The sequence below is a fragment of the Carassius carassius genome, chromosome 31 (genome assembly GCF_963082965.1).
Source record: "Carassius carassius chromosome 31, fCarCar2.1, whole genome shotgun sequence".
NCBI lineage: Eukaryota > Metazoa > Chordata > Actinopteri > Cypriniformes > Cyprinidae > Carassius > Carassius carassius.
Window position 1 is genome coordinate 26,755,323 of NC_081785.1, and position 27,773 is coordinate 26,783,095.

The 27,773-nt window shown below is 37.3% G+C and overlaps 1 protein-coding gene across 7 annotated transcripts in view; it reads left to right on the forward strand.

Annotated features, from left to right (window-relative positions):
* Positions 1-27,773, forward strand: part of LOC132111815 (ral GTPase-activating protein subunit alpha-2-like) — a 180,876-nt gene that overhangs the window by 39,142 nt on the left and 113,961 nt on the right. For all 7 annotated transcript variants that reach the window (XM_059519420.1, XM_059519423.1, XM_059519426.1 and 4 more), the window contains exons 2-3: positions 2,439-2,549; positions 12,207-12,256. In XM_059519420.1, the coding sequence (XP_059375403.1) occupies positions 2,439-2,549; positions 12,207-12,256 (161 nt within the window). The remainder of the gene's footprint in view (positions 1-2,438; positions 2,550-12,206; positions 12,257-27,773) is intronic.

Genomic DNA, 27,773 nt, shown 5'->3' on the forward strand with positions numbered 1-27,773 from the left:
ATTTATTCAACTTAGTAGGGTTATAAAGGTCATCAATTGAAGCCTGTTTAATTGTGTATGCATTTTGCATTTGAACATTTTGTAATTCTGGCAGAACTGCTTTTGCTATAAATGTCCTCAACAATATTGTCTGAATTGGCAAAACATAATAGTTCAGATACACTGTGCATTAAACAGACCGTTAATAAACAACAATATTAAGTGTGTTGCCTATAAATTGTCCATTCTGTTTAAATCTGATAAAGTACATTAAATAATTTGTAATGTTTGCTAACCAGCCAAATCACTGTGAATTTATTATGAATTTTCAATATGTATATCCCCATAATACAGACTAAAGAAAGACCCAGCATAAAACTGACATGTTGAATTTAAAGTCATTATATGCTGAGTCCTGAACGTTTAATCGTTAATATATATCTTTAATATTTAATAGACACAGGCATGTTCAGAGTGAGGAAAAAGGTAGAAATGCTTAGCTTCCAAATCCATCTTCCAGTTCAAAATCATTATAGTAATTTTTTTTTTTTGGCCTGTAGATCGAGTGTAATGACAGCTTGAGTAATAATAAAGTAGCTCATCCTGATAGGTTTTATGTCTTGGTATTATTTAGGATGTGACTACTTGCTTTAATCAGATGTGGACTTTCTCTGGGAAAGCCCACCCATCCAAATGTGTTTCTGCTTTCTTCATGGTAATATCAATGCCAGAGGTGTCAATTTCATTCAGATTTTCTGATATTTTTCTCAGAAATTGTTAATATTCAGTGGGCAGTTAGCTAAAATACAGCTTGTCCTGACATAAGCACCACTTTCCCAGTGAATGACTTCATCCACATTTGTCAAATGGCTGTTCTCACAGCTTTGTCAGTCTGGCTCCAGACAAAATATTATTCCAGCCATCAAATCCATTCCTTGTCATCATCTATCATCTGTCCCTGCTGCTATTAAAAATCAGCCCAGCGCCAGTGCTACAAATTGGTTGCAAATGCCAGTGTTTCTTTGAAGCCAGTCCAAGGGCTTTGGGCTGCTTTGATCGCTTTCTTTAGGAAAGAGGAGGTGAGATGTGAACATAATTACTATTCAAGTAGATACAAATCTACTATTGACCTTACTGTGAACTTATTCAATGCATCACTCCATTTGAACATCAGCAAGGATAAGATATGTTCATTTCAGCTTTAAAGATGTTTGGACCAATAAGACAAGGTTTTGAGTCATGAGTTTGGAAACGGTGTTCTGAAAATGTGTGCTGCCTTAGCATGTGCTACCAGCTGCTCAAACAGTCACATTTTGAGTTAAAGCCCCAAGCCCTAAACGTAACCTTACAGCCATGTGAATAATGTCACTCTCAAAGTACCAAGATCACATACATTACAAGTGATATGAAAAATTATGAAAACACATATGCAAATATTTAAAGTTATATTTAAACCAAAAATAAATATGGTTATTATTGAATTTAAAATCACAACTCTTATCTTTTGAGAACATTTCTTTAGAATTATTGCACTTTCCCCTATATATATAACATTTTCTAATATTAATTCCAATAATTTAAAAGTGTTTTTTCTTTTAAAACAATATTGCAGTACAGAGGTTGGTGTATGCGCATTTATTCAGCAACCACAACTGCAAACTTTTTTTTTTTTCTGATTGGGAAATGTAAACTGTAGACATGTGAAAACCCCATACATAAATGCATGTGGAAGCTTGTAGTGCAGATGAAAAAAAAAAACTATTACACCCTATTATCCTTAATTACTCGTTATCGTTATCACCAATAAAATACGATTAACCATGCAGCCCATTCAGTGTGTATGTGTATAATATTTATATATATTTCATGCTTGCTGTCAGTTTATCACTCAATTATAGGTGTCCACTATAGATTTAAAAAGAGTTAATGAGATAAACCAGTCATAATTTTTTTGGTGTCATTGGCAGATAACTTGGTTTTCTCTTTAATTACCAGAAATGCAGTCTAGCTAACCTGCTAATTTGTTTTGGAAATAAAGCCATAATCGGCACCAGGTGTTTTTTCGATCTCATGAAAGTTGAGTCTGGATGAAATCTACTGTCCATATCAGAGGTAGGCAACGTCGGTCCTGGAGTGCTGATGTCCTGCAGAGTTTAGCTCCAACCCTGAAAAAAGCCTCATCTGCCTGTAGCCCTAGTAATTCTAAAGATCTTGATTAGCTCGTTCAGGAGTGTTTGATTAGGGTTGGAGCTAAACTCTAGGACAGCGGCACTCCAGGACCAATGTTGCCTACCCCTGGTCTATGTGTACTTTCATATCTTTGAATCTTTTGGTCAGCATTTATTTATATCATATGTGACTGCAGAGTGACCAGAAGGAATGTTTTAGTCATGCACATATTGGACTTATTGTCTATTAAATGTTTTGTCTAATTCTTTATTTTTTTGTTTTCTTCACAGATATTACTGACAGAAATGAACTGAAGACATTTTTTGAAACCAACTGCTCACAGATTTATTTTATCTTCTATGAAAATTTCATTACACTGGAAAGTAACTTAAAGCAAAAAGGTAAGACATGTATGTCTGCTTTCTGGAGTTTATTAAATGAAATATATATTATCTGCAGTACATATATACATACAAGGAATTAATTCTTGAAATATTTTTTCTTTAGTTTACAGATAAACAAGGGGGAAACAATATATGCTGCGCTTATACAGTTATGCATTATTAATAAGACAATAAGTGTTTAAAGTTGATTCTGCTGGTACAGTTGCATCTCAATAAATAATAATGTTGTGGAAAAGTTTTTTTTGTGAAACTTGTGTATTAAATAGATTCAGTACACACAGACTGAAGTAGTTGAAGTCTTTGGTTCTTTTAATTGTGATGATTTTGGCTCACATTTAACAAAAACCCACCAATTCACAATCAACAAATGAGAATATGGTGACGTTCCAATCAGCTTAATCAACTCAAAACACCTGCAAAGGTTTCATGAGTCTTCAAAATGGTCTCCAAGTTTAGTTCCGTAGGCTACACAATCATGGGGAAGACTGCTGATCTGACAGTCCAGAAGACAATCATTGACACCCTTCACAAGGAGGGTTAGCCACAAACATTCATTGCCAAAGAAGATGGCTGTTCACAGAGTGCTGTATCCAAGCATGTTAACTGAAAGTTGAGTGGAAGGAAAAAGTGTGGAAGAAAAGGATGCACAACCAACAGAGAGAACCAAACCCTTATGAGGATTGTCAAGCAAAAACGATTCAAGAATTTGAGTGAACTTCACAAGGAATGGACTGAGGCTGGGATCAAGGCATCAGGAGCCACCACACACAGACATGTCAAGGAATTTGGCTTCAGTTGTTGTATTCCTGTTGTTAAGCCACTCCTAAACCACAGACAACATCAGAGCTGTCTTACCTGGGCTAAGGAGAAGATGAACTGGACTGTTGCCCGGTGATCCAAAGTCCTCTTTTCAGATGAGAGCAAGTTCTAAATTTTTTATAGTCGAGCAACTGAAAAGGTCAGCAGTTTGTAAGTGTTTTGCCTCGTTTTCTCATTAGACTACAGCGCGGTCATCATTGTTAGGAAACTTTGTTTCATTAACTTCATTTTACCATGGTTAATACGTGCTGAAATGGCGTTTGTTCTCGCGTTTGCCTATCCCGGTACTCCCTAGTTTCGGTTTGATAAATATTGAGGTGTGGCCAGCTGACTTCAATAACAGATATTCAGGCAGTGAGTGTAAAGACCATCGACCTGCGCGACTCCACTGAGCAAGGTCACCGACAAGGCACTTGAGAATTGCTTTTATCCCTTTTATTTTCTTTTGTATAGCTTGTTCTCAAATACTTATTTAGGTCACTTGTACTCACTATGTGCTTTCAGATCTCTATACTATTACTACGAACACTTGGAGAGTACACACTGTACGTCAAAGGCAGGCCTATCCCAAAAATCTACGGCCTGTCCCTCTGACCTTTTCAAATGTTCCACTAATGTGGCTTGTATGGGAGGTTTAAAGAAAAAAAAAAACACACCTTAAAGACAAAACACACCTTAAAGATTCTGAGGCAGATGAGACTAAAATGTAATTCTTTGGCCTCAACACCAAACGATATGTCTGGCAGAAATCCAATCCAGCTCACCATCCAAATTACAGCATTCCTCCAGTAAAGCATGGAGGTGGTTATGTTCTGTTATAGGGTGCTTCTCTGCAGCAGTTTCTCTGGGACTGGAACTCTGGTCAGGATAGAAGGAAAAAATGGACAGGTCAAAATACCATCAAATTCTTGAGGAAAATCTGCTGCCCTTTGCCAGATAGTTGTCAATGGGAAATAGGTTTAACTTCCAACATGACAATGACCCAAAGTACACAGCGAAACTGAGCACACAGAGGTTGAAGGAGAAAAAGCTGAATGTCTTGCATGGCCTGTCAGAGCCCAGACTGAAACCCCACTGCAAATCTGTGGAATGACTTGAAGACTGCAGTCCACAAACGCTCACCATCAAATTGAACTGAACGTGATCAGTTCTGCAAAGAAGAGTGGGCAAATATTGCAAAGTCTAGATGTGCAAAGTTAGTAGAGACAAATTCCAACAGACTGAAGGCTGTAATTAAAGCAAAAGGTGGTTCAACAAAATACTTGGTGTTATATCTTTCACTTGGATTTTTTAAGTTGCACTGAATAAATCCAGCTGGATAAAACACAATCTTTGTCAGTCTTCATTTCAGGCTGCAAAGCAACAAAATGTGATTCTTTTCTATACCCACTCCTAGATAACAGCATTTCATTCCAGTTCACATTTGATCTCTATTATAAATTACATTTGTAGCACACCTCACATCTAGTAATCTAAATCATTTAATGCATCACTAATGTAGGTCATTCCAAATCAGTCACATATTATAAAATATTAAGTTTCATGCTACATTTATAATGTAGCTTGCTTAGAAAGATAGCTGACAAAGGTTTTGGAAAAAGGCTTTTTGAATAATAACCTGATTCAAGCCTACAGTTCCTCAGCTTGATGTAACAGCCCTGCCTTGCTGTTGCCTGCATGCCCCACCTCATGTGAAGTTAATGAGGCTTTTGTTTCTGTTGAGTCACATCAGTGACCAAAGAGGTTTTCCTGCACTGTGTTCAGTGAAGGTCATCTGTCCTTCATGCTAAAGCACAAGTTTGTTTTTGTCAAACTCACACCTTTTCATTTCTCCGCATATCAAGACAATGATTTTATGATTCAGCTGAGCAGTTTTTAACTGAGTAACTTAAAGACCAGGAATTAAAATGCTGGAACACAGAATTGCAGGGCTGGGATGCATCAGTGCACTGCAGAGCATAAGATGGAGTATCATTCTGAAGGAAACCTGTGATCCTGCATAGAGCAAACTCCTATACCTAAGCATTAAGCATGAACAGACAACTTGCCTGCAGACATTAATGATGTGAGGATTATCACAGACAGTTTGTCATTGAGCCAAAAATATTATGCATGATAAGTTAAGTATAAACATATATATATATATATATATTTTATAGAAAGTTATAGAACATTTACTTTGCACCCACTGCAGTATTTGTCGCCCAAAAACAGCAAAAACTTACTTGATTTTGCAGTCTGAATTGATAATGATGCAAAGCTAATGCAGTGTGAAAATGCATATTGTTATTGAGTTATACTTGTGGGTTACACGCAAAACTATACAATGTGAACTATGCCCAATTCTAAGAAAGTTGGGTTTCACTGGCCAATTTAATTGTATTTTGTAAATATGATATATTTTTTTCTTTTTGATTTTGACAGTTGATTATGATGTTTAATCATTTGGGATGCAAATTTGTAAAGTTTTGCAAGAAAAATATTTTCCCCAATCTCGCTCGATACAAGACATCAGCTGCTCATTTATCAATCCACTGTCATCATTGTCTGAGTTTTCTTTCCATGACGGGCCATACATTTTCAATAGGAGTCAGTCACATTCACGTGTGTCTACAAAACTACGCTGTTGTAGCACATGCAGATTGAGATCGGGCATTGTCTTGATCTTATAGCCATGGACTTTCCACACAAGACGTTATCTTGATGACAGTACATATCTCTGGACAATCCCATTATGTGCCTCCACCTCAATGATACTTTCACACATATTCCAGTCACCCACGCTGTTTGCACTGATAACCCCCCATACCATGACAGACATTTGTTTTTGCACTTGATGCTGATGTCTGGATGCTGGATGCTCCCTTTTGTCTTTGCCATTGAAAATGTTATGTTTGCTATTTTCCCCAAACAAGTTGAAATCTGTTCACAGCACACATTTCCACTGTCTTTTGGACAATCTGAGATAAATTCAGACCCAGAGAACTTGCAGGCATCTCTGCCTAGATTTGATGTATAGATGATGTATAGCGTGACTAGAGATTGAATTTGCATTTCTTGATGCAGCGGCAGACTGTGTTAAGCGACAATGGTTTACCAAAGTACTCCTGAGCCCATGTGGCTATATTTACCACCGGAGCATTTCAAAATTATACCGGTTTTCCAGTTTATGACGTTTTTTTTTCTTGCATAATCAGGTGTACAATGCATTTTGCTCGCTGCTTGTTGATATTCCAAGACGTACTTGCGGCTAAGGTGCTGGAGCAAATTGCTCGTGTTGCCGCCTTTGGCGACAATTTTAGCCCGACAGCACTTGCATAAATTGGATATTATATATGCAAGCACGGACCGCAGCACGGACTCATTGTGCTTTCACACAGGACGTGTTTGCAGACTGCTACTGATCCGCGTCTGTTTAGTCCACAAACACAACATTTGTTCATTGTTTTGATTTCATATCATGTAAAAAAATAAATATATATATATATATATATATATATATATATATATATATATATTTTTTTTTTATTCAGCATTGTAAGTCTTTTATCACAGAACAGTAACAATCTTTCATATAGACATTAGTTTAAACTCAATAAATATAAACAATGCATTATTCATGCATTTTACTTCTAGGTTTGTATAATAAGCTGCTCAAGCAAGCGGCAAAACATTTAACCCTCTGACCCTCTTCGTTTGGGAGTCACACTTACCTTCTTCGCGGTCAAAACTGTCCGAAGCCTTGAAATGTTACTTTTTTTTTCTTCAGGAAAACCAATGTAATATATTTTTGTTCAATGGTATTTTTTGATTATTATTAGGGGTGTAACGGTACGTGTATTCGTACCGGACCGTTTCGGTACAGGGCTTTCGGTACGGTGCACGTGTGTACCGAATGACCGAATGCAATATTTTGTTTGCGGAACATATACATTTTCGTGTTTCCAAACGAACATATTAAGTGGCGGATTTGGAAGTCTCCGCGTTCAGCGCAAATCCCGCCCTGCAGCTGATTCTAAGGCCGGTGACACACTGGGTGCGTGGCGTGAGCGTGGCGTTTCTGCTGTTTGTCAGTTGCGTGACACCTGCTTCGCGTTTTCTGTGTCTTTACACACCAGGATCGTGCCTGATGCAGCGCTGGCGCGCTGCTGCTGCTGTAGGTGACATAGAGGGAGACCGCCGAGGCCCCGACAGACCAGGATCTTGTCTTCACTACAACAATATCTATATTTCATGTTGAGCATAAATATAAAGCCTACTGATAAAGGACACCGTCGACGGCAAAATAGACTTAGACAGGTGCAATATGCCAGTGTGTCACCGGCCTAAGGTTTTCAAAAGGCATCACGCGAGTGTGAACATCACTACAACTAGGAAAAAAACGATTGTAATTCAAACGCAGCTCCCTTCCACATTTAAACAGACCTTTGTTCTTAATTCCGATCGGTCCAACGCAATAACGAAATCTGAGCAGGTCTCAAAACTGAAACTGTTCATGCTGCACTTTACACTTATATAGTGTAAAAGTTATATATATTTTTTTAAATATGAGCAGGCCTACAAGCTGGGATTGGTAATGCTGCACTGTAATCATAGTTATTTATTTAGATTTTTCATTATATTTTATTATATGATATTGGTTTGAGACAGAGTATTTTAGTGGATAACTTTGCAGCAGTATTTATATATATATATTAGGGCTGGTAAGCTATTACATTTTTTATATAATTAATTACATGTGGTTATTAATTAATCGAATTAATCGCACATCTAATTTGGAGAAATTACTTCCAAAAGATAAAGTAATTGTTGTGTAAAGCATCAAACAGGCATTACAAAAATTAGGTTCAGCAAGAAATATTTTGTTTGATAAAATGTATTACATATAGCCTACCCTAAATGAGTAAATGATGACAGAATTGTCATTTTTGGTTGGGTGAACTATAACTTTAATAATTTATTTTCTTAATATTATTATTATTACTATGAAAATATGAAATTATTTAAAGAAATGATGCTCTAAATAATAAACGAAAACTGCCAGTAGGTGGTAAATGTTTCATGAGTCATTGATGAGTCATTTATTCATCCATTTGATTCGTTCAAATGGCTGATTCATTCAGGAGTGAAGTAAACGGTTCTTCACGAATGGTTCATTCATTGAAGTGGGTCATCACCATCAGACCGATTGGTGTGTAACATCAAAGAACTGCAAGAGCTTTAGAGAGCAGAGAGAAACCCCCTTTTGCCTTCAAAACTGCCTTAATTCTTTGTGGCAGGTTCAACAAGGTGTTGGAAACATTACTCAGAGATTTTGGTCCATATTGACATGATAGCATAATGCAGTTGCTGCAGATTTAACAGCTGCACATCCATCATGTGAATCTCCCGTTCCACCACATCCCAAAGGTTTTTGATTAGAAAGTATAGTTTTTCCATAAACATAGGACATACCGAACTGTACCAAAAACCGTGACTCTAAAACCGTGAAACAAACCGAACCGTGAAAAACTTGAACCGTGCCACCCCTAATATATATATATGAAAATTGTAGATTCACACTGAAGGCATCAAAACTATGAATTAACACATGTGGAATTATATATGGAATTATATACATAACAAAAAAGTGTGAAACAACTGAAAATGTCATATTGTAGGTTCTTCAAAGTAGCCACCTTTTGCTTTGATTACTGCTTTGCACACTCTTGGCATTCTCTTGATGAGCTTCAACAGGTAGTCACCTGAAATGGTCTTCCAACAGTCTTGAAGGAGTTCCCCGAGAGATGCTTAGCACTTGTTGGCCCTTTTGCCTTCTGTCTGCGGTCCAGCTCACCCCTAAACCATCTCGATTGGGTTCAGGTCCGGGTGACTGTGGAGGCCAGGTCATCTGGCGCAGCACCCCATCACTCTCCTTCTTGGTCAAATAGCCCTTGATGCCTTCAGTGTGACTCTACAATTTTCAGTCATGAAAATAAAGAAAACTCTTTGAATGAGAAGGTGTGTCCAAACTTTTGGTCTGTACTGTGTATATATATATATGTATACACACACACACACACACACACACACGGTGCCCTCCATAAGTATTGGAACAATAAAGACAAAAGTTTTCTGTTTGCTGCGGAGTCAAGAAATCTGTAAATATGATTAAAAGATGAAAATGAGACAAAACTACAGAATGTCACATTTTATTATTGTGTGATTCAACACAAAGATGTTTTACCAGCTAAGAAGAACAGCACTTTCAGAGTTTCATCTCCCATCTAATGTGAGCAGAAGTACAGGGGTACCCTTCTCGCTCACCTCAGAGACTCAGCTCTCACATGACCTATCATATTTCTTGGATTCTGAGATATGTTTGACTCCAAGCCGTTTTTTTCATGAATGACTTTTGGGACCTCACCTTGTCTGTATAACAAAGTTGTTTACTGTTAGCTGCTCTCACAGCAGCAAAAAAAATTGCTAGTCAACCATTGGAATGCTCCTCACACAATGGACAGACATACCTGGATTGTGTATTTGTTGGACATTATCTCGATGGAACTCTCAAATTCTCGTATACATGGATCTAATATGAAAACTGTACAATTTGGCATTCAGCTTTTGATGTTGTGTCAGCATTTCTAAAATCTTTGTAAAACAATATTTTATTGTTATCAATTTTAATATTATTTTTATGTATTTATTTTATAATTTTTTTAAAGTCTACCAGGGTTGGGGTGGGTTCTAAATTTGCACAGTTACTATTTGTTTTATATTATTATTTCCAGAAGAAAATTCAATAAACGGTTGTGGAAGTCGTGGGAAGTCGTGGCCTAATGGTTAGAGAATCGGACTCCCAATCGAAAGGTTGTGAGTTCGAGTCCCGGGCCGGCAGTAATTGTGGGTGGGGGGAGTGCATGTACAGTTCTCTCTCCACCTTCAATAGCATGACTTAGGTGCCCTTGAGCAAGGCATCGAACCCCCAACTGCTCCCTGGGCGCTGCAGCATAAATGGCTGCCCACTGCTCCGGGTGTGTGCTCACAGTGTGTGTGTGTGTGTGTTCACTGCTCTGTGTGTGTGCACTTTGGATGGGTTAAACGCAGAGCACAAATTCCGAGTATGGGTCACCATACTTGGCTGAATGTCACTTCACTTTTTTTTTTTTTTTTTTTGAAAAAAAAAAAAGAACTTTGAACTGATTCTGCACATGGTGCTTTATGAGGGCTTCTTGCTGACTGCTTAGCCTCGAACAAATGTCTTCTGACTGTAACAGTTCTTACAGTACTTTCTGGAGGTGATGATAGGCTGGATCTCTGCCATTCTGACTATTCTTTGATCCATTTTAACAGTAGTTGCTTGTTTTCTTTCATGTGATTTTTGTTTTTGTTGCCATTTTAAAGAATTTGAGTTGACATCATTTTAACTGAACATTTCCCTTCTTCAGTCAACTTTTCAATCAAATTACGTTTATCCTCTGAACAATGTTTGGAATGGCCAAATTTTACTTTACAATTTAGAAGTAAATGTCAATGTGTGAAATATTTATTCCTTCCTTTCATCCTTCCGGGAAAGTTGTGGCCTAGTGGTTAGAGAGTTTGACTCCTAACCCTAGGGTTGTGGGTTCAAATCTCGGGCAGGCAATAACATGACTTAGGTGTCCTTGAGCAAGGCACCGAACCCCCGACTGCTCCCCGGGTGCCGCAGCATAAAATGCTCTGGGTGTGTGTTCACGGTTTGTGTGTTCACTGCTGTGTGTGTACACTTTGGATGGGTTAAATGCAGAGCACGAATTCTGAGTATGGGTCACCATACTTGGCTGATTGTCACTTTCACTTCCCTCTTTAATAAAGGATAATTCATGAAAACGTTTGTTTGTTTTTTTTCACAGAATAAATGAAAGCTGTAATTAAACTCCACAATTGTATTACTTTTAACACACCCCTTTCAATGTATTAGTCAGTTACTCCGAAAAAACAACATACATGTCGTACCAGTTTGGGCTGTTGTTTTTCTATTACACCACTACATCCACAAGTAAAATTTTGCAATGCAGAAATATTTCCACTGCTAATAACAGTGGTTCATTAGGTTACTGATGTTGTACTGTTATTTTTTGAACACAACTGTAATTTACTTGTTAGTCTTGAATGTGTAATACTTGTTGTGGATGCACTATTCCCATAGCATCACGCTAAAAAACACAGGCAACTTAAGCACAAAGAATTCTGTTACAACAGTCTTCTCATTCTAATGTTATGTTTATGACAGCTTGGCACTCCAACTCATGCACTTAACCCTTGTCCAGAATTTACCGGCTTTCCATGTTTTCACTGTTATATGGTAGGAGGCCATGAAGATTTAGTGAAAATGATCAAAAATGAAGTGTAACCAAGAAAAATGTAACGCAGCAAGATTATAAATTATATATATATATATATATATATATATATATATGAGATTGTGGTGACTTTATGTATTCTAGACTTTCAAAGCCATAGTTTCACTTGAATTATCCAGCCTGTATGGCATGCTGATCCAACGCTAAGCAGTGAAAACTCAAAGTCCTGCCCAAAATGATGCCTTAAAAAGTAATATATATATACAGTACCTTTTGAAGTCACAGAATCATAATTTTCATGATCGTTCATCACCGTCACTTTCGAGTATAAAAGTACTCCTGCTCATTCCTGATTCATTGAAGATTATTAAATATTGACAACATATTCCAGCTTTCTACTGTAGCAACAGATACAGTAATCACAGCAAAAGCACAAGCCTGAGCTAATAAACTATAATAAAGGGTGAAATGTAAAATGACACAATAATTATTTCTATTGCTTTTCTTACAGGGAACAAATCTCAACGGGAGGAGCTGGACTCCATCCTCTTTATTTTTGAAGTAAGACTTTTCTACTTGTAGTCATTAGTGTTTTGTGTTGTTTGTTGCTGGCGAGTTGTTAAACAGTTGAACTGTAGGTATCTGTGGATCTTTTCATGTCTGCTTTAATTGCAGCTATGAGATGGTTTTGAGTTGAAAATGTTTTTATTTGTCCTGCTCTGCCCAGAGCAGGTTTTTCCACTCTCTCTCCTTTTCCTGGAGGTGCCGTCCTCCCTGTGTCTTTTTCTGCCTGGCTGAAAAGTAGACACCAGTTTGCAATACAAATAGGCAGGAAGGGCATTCTCTGGTTTAATTTGGTGACAGTTTTTTCTTTTTTAGGAAAAATGCTGCCTTGGTGTGAGAAGAGAGTTTGTGTTGAATAAATAGAAGTTGACTTGAAAGGTCACACTGGTGAAATGGTTCTTATATGTTTAATTAGAATTAATCTGAGTTTATTAATTATATTACGAGTGGAAAAAGCTGAAGCCTCAACACATTAAAAATGCCTACTTTTTAAGATATTAATCTCAGTTAATGTTTTTAATATTGGCTGTTATATATGCATTAATATTGCCTGTAGGCAACATTACATTATAGGGGTGTGCACAAATGGTCGAATGTTTTAATATTAAATCTGTTTTGATTATTTGAAAAATAAAAACACTATTCAAAATACTACATGTTCCTTCGCTGGCCGCAAATGCAGGCAATCCATGGTAAAGCTGAAGCACACAAGCTAATAGTCAGTTATAACTAAATGCACTGGGTGGCGCTGTGTAGTGTGTTAACAAGTCGATTGTAGGCTATTTGATCACAGAATGTTGTCATCTGCCTCGCAAAGTTTGGAATTATTTTGATCAAAATGATCTTACAAAATGAAAAACCTTTTGCTCAAATAAATCAGTGAAACCGAGTTCTCATAATATCACCACCACAATGAGAATCATATGAAATCCAAACAGCATTGGACTGAGGAAAGACAGCTGTCCATCACTGCATTCACGACTGCAAGTATGCACAGCTGAAGCCCAAGTGAGCTGAGAAGACCGCTGATCTGATCTGCAAGGAGAGTGTTTTAAGAACAGAAAACACAACGCTCTGTAAGAAACTTAGCACACCGTTATCTTTGTGTGTCTGGAACGTCTGTGTTAGCGCGCATTCTTATTAGTGGTTAAACGGATCATAGTTGATACGGTTTGGCATGCATGTGATCCACAAATTAATTGTAACAATTAACCATAATAGAGTATAAGTTTAGAATTTTTTTCATATTTACAAAAGCAAGCAAATTTAAACAATTCAATAGAGAAAAGGCGAAAAAGGGATTTCGATTCTTTACTTGGGTTGGGCGATGTCTACAAATTTGGCATCGGATGAAGTCTACTGTGAAACATCGCAATGGACGATGACATTGGCGGCGGTGAGCAAGGGGTGGGGTGTGTGTTCCCATATTGTGAATCCTTATAAAGGAAAACAACTAACGATTGCTCACGCTGTGTTTACACCGGATGCGAGCGGCAAGGTGCGACGTGACAAAATGCTGTAGAACCACTGATGTATAATATTGATTCATTATATATAGATCAGTCAATATAGCTCCGTATAACAGTGACTACTATGGAACACCAATGTTTAGTTTTAATTTAGCTTAAAAACGAAAATAAACCAAATAAAAAATAAAGTTCCAACAATTTTTTACAGATGTTACTGTTTTTGATAATGAACAAACATCATTCTAACTCAAGCTACTGTCAAATGTGCATTTCTAAGAGACAAAAAAAGTAATATTATAAATATTGTAGCCTGCACTGCAAACTGTGCTGAAGATTCACGTTATCAAATTCAGGCATGTTTCATGATTTGAAACTCACTTAGTAAAACATGCAGAAACTAAGAAATTTATCTTTCTATTAAAGGGTACATAACATACACAGTTTTGCCTAATCTCATATTAATCTTGAGTACCTATAGAGTAGTACTGCATCCTTCATATCTCCACAAACTCTTTAGTTTTATCATATTTATAAAAAAAAAATACAGCTTTCCAATTCTCTTCGGAAAAAGCCGACCTCCTGGAGGCGTGCTGTGAGCGGAGCTATAATACTGATGTTTCGTGTTGTTTACATTAACATATATTGACTTACGTGCTGATTTCCAACAAAAGACAAAAAATCTGATGCAATTGTGCTTACATGAATGGAGTCTTTTATTACAGGGACAGCTCCATGTTTTAATAGCAAACGCATTTCGGCGTTAAGAAAGACACATCGTTCTATGCAAATGAAACATTCCTCAAATTATTCCAGTAACATTTATTTTAACATAGTTTAGGTTATCAGTAAAATATAGACTATAAATTAAATTATCAAATGGTCAGTAATATGTTCACACGATATGTTGTGACGGTTAGACGAACCGGGTATCCCTCGCTAATCATCCACCCTACTTATCCCGTTGTGCCACTTGTACCACTTCTTGACATGGGTTTAATGACTTCTAAAAATTATGTAATACACTTTTAAGGTACTTTACAATCAGAATTGATTGGCAAGCAGTAGGGCTGCAACTAACGATTATTTTGATAATCGATTAATCTGTCGATTATTTTTACGATTAATCGATTAATCGGTTTATGTGCTTATATTTTAGTTTTTTCCATTTTTTCCCCAAGTAAATTATTAATAAATGGTCTTTATCCTTCAGCATAGATTTTTAAGAGATTTTAACCATTTTGCATTGTCATATCCTCATTAAAAATATACCTGGAGTTGTTTTATTGTGTTAGTAATCCTTTGTCGAACTCTTCTGCAATCAGAACACTGACCCATACTCTAGCAAATTTCACAAGGAGATATCAAATGTTTTCACCATGGCAGTCCTTAGAGCTCCTAAAGTAGTTTAACATCCCGGACAAAGCTTATTAAGGAATCTTTCAGAACATATTTTCACGAAGAATAAGGATAAAACAGAATAAAATTGCAGTGCATTGTATTTTATTATTTACTGGAAAACAGCTTTATAGCTTTTGCTGTGAAATTGTAAACAATCCTTCGAAAAAAGTGCCAATGGCATGAAACCTGAATGGAACTCACAATTTAAAGTAAAATCCATCAGAAGGTTGTCCAGAAAAAAAATTGGACACACACAAAAAACCTGCTGTGTGAAAAAGAGCAGTGAATACTTAGAAAAAAAGTGTATTTCAAATATCTTTAAACATTTATCCCTCTCATTCAGTCATAATTAGGCTGCACGACTGAATTTTGAACTGGTAAACGACAAACTGATCACAGAACATGTTTGTAAAGCTTTAAATGTTAACTGTTAAAAAGCAATGTTATCAGCTTTTACGACTAAACATTTGCAAACAACATTGTACTGGAGAATCTGCACAAATGAAAGTCTTAGGGGCCGTTCACATATCGTGCCTAAAAACGCGTGGAAAACGCTAGGCGCGCCACTTTCTCCTCCTTTCCAAAGCGCTCGTGCAGTTGCGCCCCTGAGGCATCTGCCTTTGATAAGCAACCATGACGTGCTCTCTCCTTGAAGACGCGGAAATTTCAGCAAAGGATAAATGGATTTGCAGCTCAAAAAATCGCTTGCAGTAGCTCTGCTACTAAATTTATTTCGAAATGGAAATCCATATACAACTATGATCAGCTGTTCCTTTCATCTTGACTGAGCTTTTAACGTTGTTACGGGAAAGGATGAAGCTGATTGGTTAGTTCTTGTCACATGACCCGCGGTGCGCTTGCTGCAATCTGAAAAGTTGAAATGTTTTAACTCGATGCGGTGTTGGAAATAACGAACTTGACCGCGCAAAAGACGCGATATGTGAACGTCCCCTTAAACAGTTCCGTAGTGCAGAGTTTACAGGTTACTCTTCTTTTTTGAAGGCTCAAAGTAATACTCCCACATCCGGTGGCTCATTACTGCCACACTTTGGTCACCGCAGATTTGAAATATGCACGAAATGAGCCGCTTACGGCAAATAAAAGTTATTTAGCAACGAATCGATGACTAAATTAGTTGACAACTATTTTAATAATCGATTTTAATTGATTAAATCGATTCGTTGTTTCAGCTCTAGCAAGCAGCTGCAGTTACTTCTGTTTAATGCGGTATTGATTGCCATTGGTTAATGTTTTCAATAAAAAGCAACCTATCTACAATGAACATAGAGAGAGAGAGTTAGAGACAGAATGTGGTGGGGAAGCAACATAAAAAAGGGCAACAAGCTTCTCGTCAGAGAAACTTGAAGTTTTGCTGGACCTCGTCACCAGGTCAGAGATCACACCCCCATGGTCCACTATAACCTGCACGTTTATGGCCGCGTATCCCTTTCGCGATAAGTTGCTTACGCCTGATCAATCACTGATGAATTGGCGATAGGGATGAGTAGGGATGGGTATCGTTAAGGTTTTAACGGTATTACTACTCTTATCGATACTGCTTAATGGTCCGGTACTTTACCGGTATTCTTATCGGTACTTTGTGTTGTGTTACTTTGTGTTATGTTAGGCAGTCGAAAACTTTGCATTTCTCTGTCTGCACATAGTGCACTTTTGAAAGATGCTTTGACAGATTGCTTGTGTTTCCGCCCTTACATGCAACAATTTTGTTGCACTTATGACAACCAGCGTTGTCTGCATCAACTCTAGTGAAGTATAACCACACTTTGGATCTCGCAGATCTCACAGACAAGCGTCTTAATATAATCGCAAATTAGAAATGTTTGGTAAGATAAAATGTGCACGATAACATTATTAAGCAAATCTCTTCGCCATCGTCACTCTTTATTATTAAGCGGGAGTTTTCATACTGTTATGTCTGTGCGTGCGCGCATGAGAGATCTCGCAGATTTCACAGACAAACGTCTTAATATGATCGCACATTAGAAATGTTTGGTGAGATAAAATGTTCCCGATAACATTATTAAGCAAAAATACATAGTACATAAATTTTTTCCCCTCCAGTACCGAAAGCAGAACCGATACCGTCAGATCTTACTGATACTACGGTCTTTCATAATTTAGCCCTGGGGCCATTTTAATACTGGGTTTCGGTACCCATCCCTAGGGATGAGTGTGCCATCCACCAGGATGTAATTCCCAGCATGGTGCAGAAGGGCGTTGGTGACAGTGTGGACACACCTCCACACCGAGGTCTTGATTAGGCCGTAGCCCTCTCCCACTACCTCAATGAAGCTCTCTGTAGCAAAAAAAAAAAAAAAAAGCATAGCGCTGCAAGCAGCTGGACTTCAGAGCTTAAAGCAAAATTCTGCCGCGTTTGCCTGGCAAGCGCATGTCTGAGAAGGTCCAGCAGCTCCATAATGAGCTGTCTTGGGAGGCGAATTTTTTTAAATATAGCCACGTCAGGCAAAATGTCAAAATGGCTTAAGTTTTGCCTAATAAAAAAATTGACATGGACTAAACGGCTCCGCGTCCGGCTCCGTCTTTGATTCAATCAAGGACACGTTGGATTGCTGCCATAGTTTGTCGCTTACTGGACACCACCATGCTTATCCATTTATAGATCTTAGCCATTTAGAGCCAAATTGTTTGCCAGATTTTAATTATCAAATGTGATTGCCAATTTGCTTTAATTACATTACGAAATAGCCTAAGCTAATTACCACCATATTAGTTCTGATACCACATAAAGCCAACTTCATAAATAGGCCTGTATCCATTGCGAACATATTTTATTATGAGTCTTAAAATGTCCATAACATAAAATCATTGTTGAGCCTCAACATATCATAGTTTGACTTGTACTGCGCTGCATGCGCTGATTTCTAAAGACTGCTGCACAGTGGCGGTGACTAGCTTCTTGAGCTCAAACAACACTAAGAGAGAGCTTACGAATGGTCCAGACCAACCTTACGAAAGTGTGACTTACAGAAGATATACTTAGAGTACGAACGTGTCGGGAATCTTGCCACAACGTTAAGAGAGAGGTTAAGGAATAGGCTAAGAACTACTTAGCGATAAGAACGTTTTGGGGAACCGGGCCCTGGTTTCTACAGCTTTCACTTAGGAGCCAAAATCTGCCTTTAAACTTAAAGGAAATAAAGAATTGAAATTTATTGTGATAATAATCTACTATATCAACTGATATATAAAAAAAATCACTATAATTTTGGCCATATTGCCCAGCCCTACATCAGTTCTTCCATGGTAATGACATTTGTTATAAGGAATATTCAAATTTAAATATTCAGTTGAAAAATCCACTAGAAAGATTATATTGGCATCACTGACATCCTTATTTCATTACTGTGATTTGGGACAGGCACATTCTAATTACACATATTATTTGGGATGGATAGTTAACGTAAACGCGGGCTGGTGTGATGGTGAAAAAAAAGGTCCACCTACTTCAGAGTCTAAGCAAATTGTGCATTTAACTCTTTCCTCCTACATGAAGGTGTTTTTTAAAAATACTAGTTGTACCAGTCATGCTGATTTTAGATGGAAATGTTCTGATGATTCCCGAGCTCATGCTTTAACTATAATTGCTAAATCTGGAAAAAAAATAAAAATAAATAAAAATAATTAAAATAAACAAACATAAACCTAACCTGAAAAATAACACACACACACACACACACACACACACACACACACACACATATAACATGACCTATTTAGATAAAAATAAATATGACCTGTGTATAATATGACCTATATAGATAAAAACAGAAATGGCGGCTACTAAAAATAGAGCTATGAAATATTTAATCATGGCTGTCTTATGAAGATTTTTTTCTTGACAGCAAATGAGAATAATGGGCTTTGTGCTCATTGAACATCTCATTAGTTTTTCACGTTGACATCGGCGTGCTGCGGCTGTGTGGCGAAGCGCCTGCGTATAGCAACAGCAGGAGAGGAACCATTAGTAGACTCATGCTGTGGCATCACCACACTGCTGTTTTGTTGTGACCGCGCTGGAAGGTATTATGGCAAACGCCTCCATGTGGTGGGTGTCTGACCCCCTTTTTTATTGGTCGGCAGAGGAGAGATGATCGCTCAGGCTGCTGTCAGGCAGGGGGTGTGGGGGGCTGGTATTGTTCTCCTCCTCCTTTTCCTCCTCTGTGCTTCTCTTTGTGTCTGGCACCATCGAGACATCTACCACAGTTGTGGATTATGGCTGCATTCTCCTGTGTGTGAATATTTAGTGAATACACTTTCAAAGCATGCACACATGTTTGTGTCTTGTTAATATGTAATCTGAAGATCATGTTTGATGACACGGTGCCAGAGTTATTATCATTAACAGAAACTAAAACCATAAAACACATTTTTTGTTACCTGAAACTATATAAACATTAACTGAATTAAAATAAAACATATGTATAACATTTAACATTTTTTGTTGAACTTAGTCAATGTATTTTAACTTGCACAGAGCATGTTGGAAGATACTGGCATTAGCACAGCTATTGCTCTCTTAGTAAAGCAACAAGTAGCCACCTACAACCTAAACAAGTACTAAAACTGACAAATGTCAATAATTACTGAACATTAAATATTAACAGGTCTTTCCCTTTACTCAAAAAAACATAAAATAAAACTTGATTTCAACATTTATTCTCACGATCCAGCCCTATGCAAATCATGCTGGGAACAATCCACCACACAGTAAGGGGGCTTTTGGTGTACACCCGGGTTTGATTGATGTTAGAGTTCGGTACGTTTGGATGATGTGAACTTAGTCTTCCGAACTCAGGTGTGCACCTGGGAACCGTACCGAGTCCACTTAAAAGGGGTGGTCTGGGGTACGGTTCATTACATTACATTACATTTAGCTGACGCTTTTATCCAAAGCGACTTACAATTGCTATATATGTCAGAGGTCGCACGCCTCTGGAGCAACTAGGGGTTAAGTGTCTTGCTCAGGGACACTGGTGTCTCACAGTGGATTCGAACCCGGGTCTCTCACACCAAAGGCATGTGTCTTATCCACTGCGCCAACACCACCCCAGGTGAACTCTCAAGTGAACTCTGGTACGGTTCACTGCTGAAGTGAACGTAATCATACCAAATCGCTGAAGTGAATCGCTATTAATGACATTATTTGATAAAAATGTGTGTTTGTGTGTGTTTTACTGACTTTCCTGACAAGGGTGATTGACACGCTGCAAGCAGAGAGCAGTATGTCTCAGTTCTGTTCACTTCAGTGTTCATCAGAGCATTTGCAGTACATTCATAAGACAGACATAAGTGCCGTTATGTACTGAAGCCGCCTTTTCCTGTGTCATCATTACTACACAATGATGTAAACAGCTGCTTGCTTGATTACGCAAACAAACTGCGGTTCAGACCCAAATAATATGATGTGAACAGAGTCCAGCGGGGGCAGGGGGAAGTGGGAGCCAAGTGTGAAAGCACCCTAATGGCATTTTTCCATTGTATTGTACGGCTCAGCTCAGTTTGCATTTAAACTGCAGTTTAGTACCGCTTTAGAGTGGGCGGGATTATTGACATGTCTTTATAGTTGCGCCACCTCTACTGCCCCGGCCTCCTGAAAAAAATGTAATTTTGCGTCATCCCATCAAGCTCTCGCTGGACCTGCTCCTTGTTAATCAATGAGAGAAATGTCTGTACTTCCTTTACTGACCATGAAACCGGCCATTATTTTGTTGCTTAAAACCGCTAAACAGGGAAAATGATATTAACAAAAACTATAATAGTACATCAGGGACACTGAAATAACATTGCACAGCACATCATCTCGTTTTTGTTGTAGCACAAATATATGAATGCGCAAATAGCAGATTTAGAATATAGATAGCAGCCTAACCCAGGCATATACACAATGAAAGCATTTAAAAAACGATTGGCACAGTTGAGCAGCTTTATGCAAATGTGCAGCAATATGATCACTATTAATGTAGGCAGTAAAGCTCAATGTGATCTGCTGCCTGATACTAGTGCTGCACAATTAATCGAATTCTAATCGTAATGACAATTGTGGATGCCACAATTATGTAATCGTTCAAAGCGGCAATTAATCGTTTTAAAGTCCTGTTATTCTGTGTGCTTAAAAATGCATTTTTTCTTTCTAAATGTTATCTTAAGGGGTTTTCCATTGTTTTAATTTTAGTTTTACTAAAACATTATAATACCTTTAATATTTTACTTTTTTTTATAATTTAAAGAAACCAATCAGATGTATAGTTGACATTTGAGGCTTAATACTATTGAAAAGCACTAAAAGTTTTCCAGTTAGTGTGTTTTCAGCTTGTTTATTTTCATATAAATACATTAACATCATTCAATGTAAATTGTTATATTCATAATTAATAATCGCATTTACAATTTCAAGGGAATAATCAACAATTATGATTTTTGTCATAATCGTGCAGCCCTGCCTGATAATAGTGTGTCTACCAGTTGAGAAAACTACAGTAGCTTGGCTACCTCCAGAAATGTTAGTACGTCTATGCCAGCACACCTTTAACCAAAGTGCAAACCAAGAGATTTTGTTGGCAACTCTTTTGTTTTGTTTCTGTTGCTCTTTACTGTGGGTCACATACCCTTAGTCACACAAATCACAGCTCTATATTGAAAATATCTTTTGAATCTGAATTCAGTGTGGACAGACAAATAACTTAATGCTAACAACTTAATGCGTTGAGCCTGTATAGAGCATGTTTTTGCTGTTATTCCATATCAGGGCATGGCTGCATTTCATCTGGCTTTGTCATGCATTGCAGCGCTGCACAATAAACAGATCAACTTTCCTGCCTTTCTTCTGGACTCAATACAAGCACTACGGTCTGTAGTGAACTCGAGCATTCTTTTGTCTCTAGTGTGCACACTGATCCTGCACATGAAGCTCCTTGGATGATGAATGAGAGCACTGTTATCACCCTTGATAGTCATTAGCTTAAGGCAGTTCCTTTGGCATCCAGATGGGCACATAATGGCGGCTTCCTCTCCGCCTGCAGCTCACTGTGAGCTGCCCACAGACCCATCTCCCGCTCGCAGGTGCCACGCACACACAGACACACACACACTCACAAAGAGCCTCTTATGGTAGGAGGAAGATGGTTGGCACAAACAAGACACATTTGCATTTGCTCTTAAAGTGGTCCTGCCCAAATGTTTCTCTTAAGAGCCGAATGAAATCTGAGATCTTTGTCTAGATTCAGATTGGCACAAAGTGTAAGGTAATGAGAAAAGAAAGACTTCCGTGGAACACAGAAGGAGATATTAAGCATAATGTCCATGATACTCTATTTTATACAATAATAATAATGGGACAATGAATGATTGCATCAAATTCTAAGACAGTGGTCACCAACCTTTTTAAGCCCAAGATTGCTGACCTCTGCCTTTATGAATGTCAAGATCTACATATTGAAGAACTGATAGAAAAAGACATCCCAGATTGTACTTCCAATTTGTGGCCTTTTATTCGGGTATTTTAAATATGATTTTTCATGGCTGATTTAGATTTTGATCTTTTTGTTGCTGTTGTTGTTTTGTTTTGTATTTTGATTCTGTCTTTTCTATCTACAAGTAAATTGGCTGATTCTGATATTGGTTGTCAACTATTTATTTATTTATTGTTTACTTGCTCTCTGTTACTTTATCTGTGAAATTATGCTACATAAAACATCTACATGAAACAAAACCAGCAGACAAGCTAAATGAGAGGCAGATTCAGTCTTTGACAGCAGGTGGCGCTTATGCGTTTCCTTGGTTACCGCTTTAAATAAAGCAGTGCAGTGCCGAAAAATTACTTAAAAGGTGCACTAAGCAATATTTGAAAAACGCTTTTGACCACGATGTCAGACCAAGATCCAAAACACACTCACTGCCAATCAGCAGTAAGGCTGATATTTACTTCGGTCAATAACAAAAAAAAGACTGAACACTTGATGTGAAAAATAAAATAAACAGAAGGCGACGATGGGTATAATATCAATTAGCGTAAATCCTTCCTCCACAGACCAGACTGTCTCAGACATTTGTTTCTATTTTATATGGAACAGAGCGTAGCTGTTTACTTGTCTGTTTGATCAAAATGCACGCTTCCGTGTAGCTAGGCAACAGAGTGGCGATGTCAAGCATACACACTCTAATAGCACGGCTAAGAACGGTTGTCTAACCTTGCCAAGAATGGTTTGTAATCATGCCGCGCCGTACCAGGCTCACATGGAAATACGTTACCGTACCTGACAGTCCTTAGAACTGTTCCGCCCGATAGTGAAAAAAACAGCTAAATTCAAGTGTGAATGAAGAAAAAAAAAGATTAGTAGAATCTCAAAATTAAAAATTGAATGCCAACCAAACGAATATTCGAAAAATCTATTATTCTGATCCACCCCTTATCAGCAGTAACGGGCATGTCTAGTAATGATGGAGAAGAGAGTGCTCAGTGAGTGCACAGGATAGATATTAGCAGATTGACTATAGATAGCAAGAGATTAAAAAAAAGAGAAAATTTCGGAGGAACTAAACATTAGAAAGAGGGGTTATGATCAGGCGAGAGGTAGGACTGCATAAATAGTGGAGCAGCTCTCCAGTGGTGGAGAGAACTCAAGGAGCGGAAGGGAATCGGACGCCGAGGTTGCTTTGTTTTTTCTTGATCGATGAGTTACGTTGATTTTGCTTTGTTTCACAGAACTTTTCTGTGTTGGCGTTTGCTTGAATATGCTGCAGCTGTTGTTATCTTGTATTCTAATAAATAAGTAACATTTTAGATACCAGTTAAATTTTACAATTCTCAATTCTAGCCAATAGACTAACAAATAAAAAGTTCAAACATTATTAAAGAACGAATGAACCAATTACAAGCAATAGCACAAATAAAAAGAACAAAGATACAAATTAGGTTTGTATGTGTTCAGGTACAGAAATTAATCAAATGTAAAATAACTACTCTTCACTGTATAAATTGAATAAAGATGAATCATTGTTAAAGCTACAAATTAACATTTACATTAAGGACAATGACAGCAGCTGGTAAATTAGATGCAGTAACTTTGAGACAACTGTTTTTGAGGATACTCACCAATACGGGTAAATTGACATACTTTTGTATGTATTTGTCCTAGGGATGGGCAATATATCGCATGAGATTGTCACGCACATTTCGTCACTAAAGCTGCGCTAAAAGTCTGTCTAAGCTTGATGACATCACACTACAATGTCAAATCATCTGAACACAGTGTCAGTACATTTCGTCATAAACAGAACAAGCATCAGTTCACTGATGGGGATCGTGTCCAGTGTAGACAGCATCACTCTGTTTACTGCCAGGCGACCTACAAAAGTAAAGCTTGGCGATCTGAGCAACGAGCATTGCTGCAGGTTGCTTTTTGGCGGATGTGCTGTGCTTGTGCTGCCGAGGTTGTCTTCATTTCATCTGGTGAAACATCTCTTTCACTTGGCAGGAGAGTCTGAGAGCAGTAACAACTTCCCCTCCACTGATAACAGAAACACGCTCCGCCTTCACTTGAATCACTAAAGTAATTCAGTATGTTTGAAATGTTATGTTCATAACGTAGCCTATAAAAAAATAAAAATTCAAATAACAGGAGAGTTTCAAAGTGGCTTAGGCTATTGTGTGTAAACTTTTTTCCCTATATCACATGCCAAACTAATAACATTGTAAGCATTAAATCTTTAATTGCTGCTTTCTGCTGTGAAAATTTTGTTTGTGGTGAAAATAACAGTACATTTTCATCAGTTATTTTATCTAAACAGATGAATTTAACCTTCTGATCAAACCATAGCTAAATATTTTTAACGTGAATTTTTGTTGAATATGCAGTTATATTACAGGCTGTTGACATGAATTGTACTCGTGATGGAGGCTCTTGGAAAAACCACGACGATCAGACTCTTAAAAAGATCCTCTCCTCGCTCCAGTCAGAATCACTCCATCTCTGTGTCAGACTCGCGCGGGGAGGGTTGAGCCCTGAGTGGAGCGTCGGTGGATCTTAAATAGAAAACCAATTTTCCTTCAAACAAACCGATGTAAATTACACATTCGAGTAAATCAAGTTTTTTTTTTTTTTTTAACACGCAAAAAAAATAAATTAAGTTTGTAAGAGGAAAAAAAAAAATAAGTCATGTATTAGTTGCATTTTATTACATTTAGAAATAGTAACGACAGGCCTAATAATGTTATAATGTACCAACAGGATATTTTTAGTTCCCTTCACTTTACAACAAATCCTTTAAATTTAACAAATTTATCAGAACAAAATAAGAATTAAAAATATATAATTCTAATGGATAAATATAATTGCAGTATATAATAATATAGGCTTAGCTATAAACAAAAAAAAAAATAATAATTTAAAGCGAAACATAAGGTAAGGTTGGGCTTTCTCATTCTCTCACTCGGGAGAAATCCAAACGTTTCCATATACATGATGTTGCAATTTTTGGTCACACATAAGGCATAATTAAAAAATGCAAAGTGTTAGAAGTTTGAAGAATCAAGAATAATAACTGAGTTAATAATAATTATTGCTAAATGCTGGACCGTTCTCATTTCGCTCTGCATATGGAACCTGAAGATTTTTTTTAAACCAAGAATTTAGGTTTTTCTCCGTATATATATACACACACAAACATAGGCTTTAGATTTATTTACTGTTTAATAACAATAGCATGCATGGCGGTACTTTACACCTGGCGGTAGTTTCGCGAATGATTTTAACACGCGACTGACTTGCAGTTAACGGCGGCGGTAATACCCATTTAGGTTGTTCACCTACTGTGTATATATATATATATATATATATATATATATATATATGGTCTTTTTATAAAATACATTTTATATGTATTATACATTTAACTAAAGGATCCTGCAAGCACTTCAAATCCCAACACCCCCACCCTTTACTTGTACTGTGCAAAAATTGGTTCAGTAATGTTGAATGTTGAATGACTTATTGCTAAGGTTTGCATATGGTGGTGTGTTCTTACAACATAGAGAATTACCAAATTTAGCTATGAACTTTGAAAAAAGTTTGATTGCATTATATAATATAATTGCTGTTAATAGTGTTCATCGTGTTCAATTACATCTTTAATTTATTTTTTCTGTACATTTCTGCCATATGTACATAAACTGACAGTCACTACTGATAAGCGACTACTAAATATTATAGAAACTTAATTTTCTGTAAAGTTGCTTTGCAATGATTTGTATTGTAAAAAGCACTATACAAATAAACCTGAATTGTGTTCTTAATGACAGCTTTCCTAAAAATATATCCTATTTCTAAAATAAGAAATATTCCAATATATCACCTTGCTGACTGTATCGAAATGTATCGCAATATATCATATCGCAACCCCGTATCGTAATACATATCGTATTGCCAGATACTTGGCAATACACAGCCTTAGTTGTCAGTCCCATATTTGCACCTGCAAATTTGAATAAAGCATAAGTTTAATGGCAGTAGTTACTTTTATTATTTATTTGTATGTAAACCGAACGATTAATCGACTAAATTTTTTTTTTTAATCAGATTAATCAACTAAACAAGAAAAAAACATCAGAATCAGTGACACTTGATCTCATTAAAGTTAAACCATGCTCAACACTTTTAAACAAGCCATACTTTAATCTACACAAACACATCACACAGAGTTGCATTTTAAATAACCTGTATGAAGTATATCTTGCTTAGAGGAGAATGTTTGTTGTAGACATTCAGCATCTTTGAGATATTTGTTGGATTGCCTGACCTTCTTTTCCCAGACGCTGTGGTCTCAGGCCCTTCTGTCAGTCACTCCAAAGCATCGTCAGACCTCTGATCCCTGAACTCAATCACTAAACTCATGTCCTGTGCCTCCTTCCTGAAGCCCATCTGAATGCTCTGACCTTGGGTCAGTGCTGTCCCTTAACTTGGCTTTTTTGCTGACTATTGCTGACATGAGTCTCATGTTGAAGATGTTGAATCGGCGCTGGGGCTGTCGGCGAGAGTGAGCTCTGATTAGATGTTCAGTTTAGCGAAGCAAAAGTGATGAAAACAAGCATGTGAATGAAGGCAGTACAGACAGAAGGCTGTTTAAATATTACATGATATTTCCCAATCATTCTAATACCCAAATGTTTTCATGAGCTGCTTAAAATTTTTAAAGTTACTGATATTCAAAATGGTAAGCAAGCGCTGCTTTGTTTACATTTCATATATCTGCGTTTATCTCATATATCATTGTTGTCGTTGGCTGTAGTCTCTGCGGTGTGTTCCAGCGCAGGTTTTTGGTCCGATGCTGCAGACGCGAGGTGACAACATTGTCGGCTTTCGTCGCCCTTAGTTCTTTGAAGTCGGCTTGGTGTGTCCCGGCCTTTACTTGCTATATGTATGATTCTGTCACAAATGAAAGAAAATTTAGTTTTCCTTACGCAAAAAAGTGCAGAACTTTGATTTTGACAAAATTAGATGTTTTGATGATTTGACATTTTATACTCGTGATTGTATAATATCAAAACATAAAGCAAAAAAGTGAAATTAATGACTAATAAGCCAATACGTTCTCCTCTGCTGCCATCTACT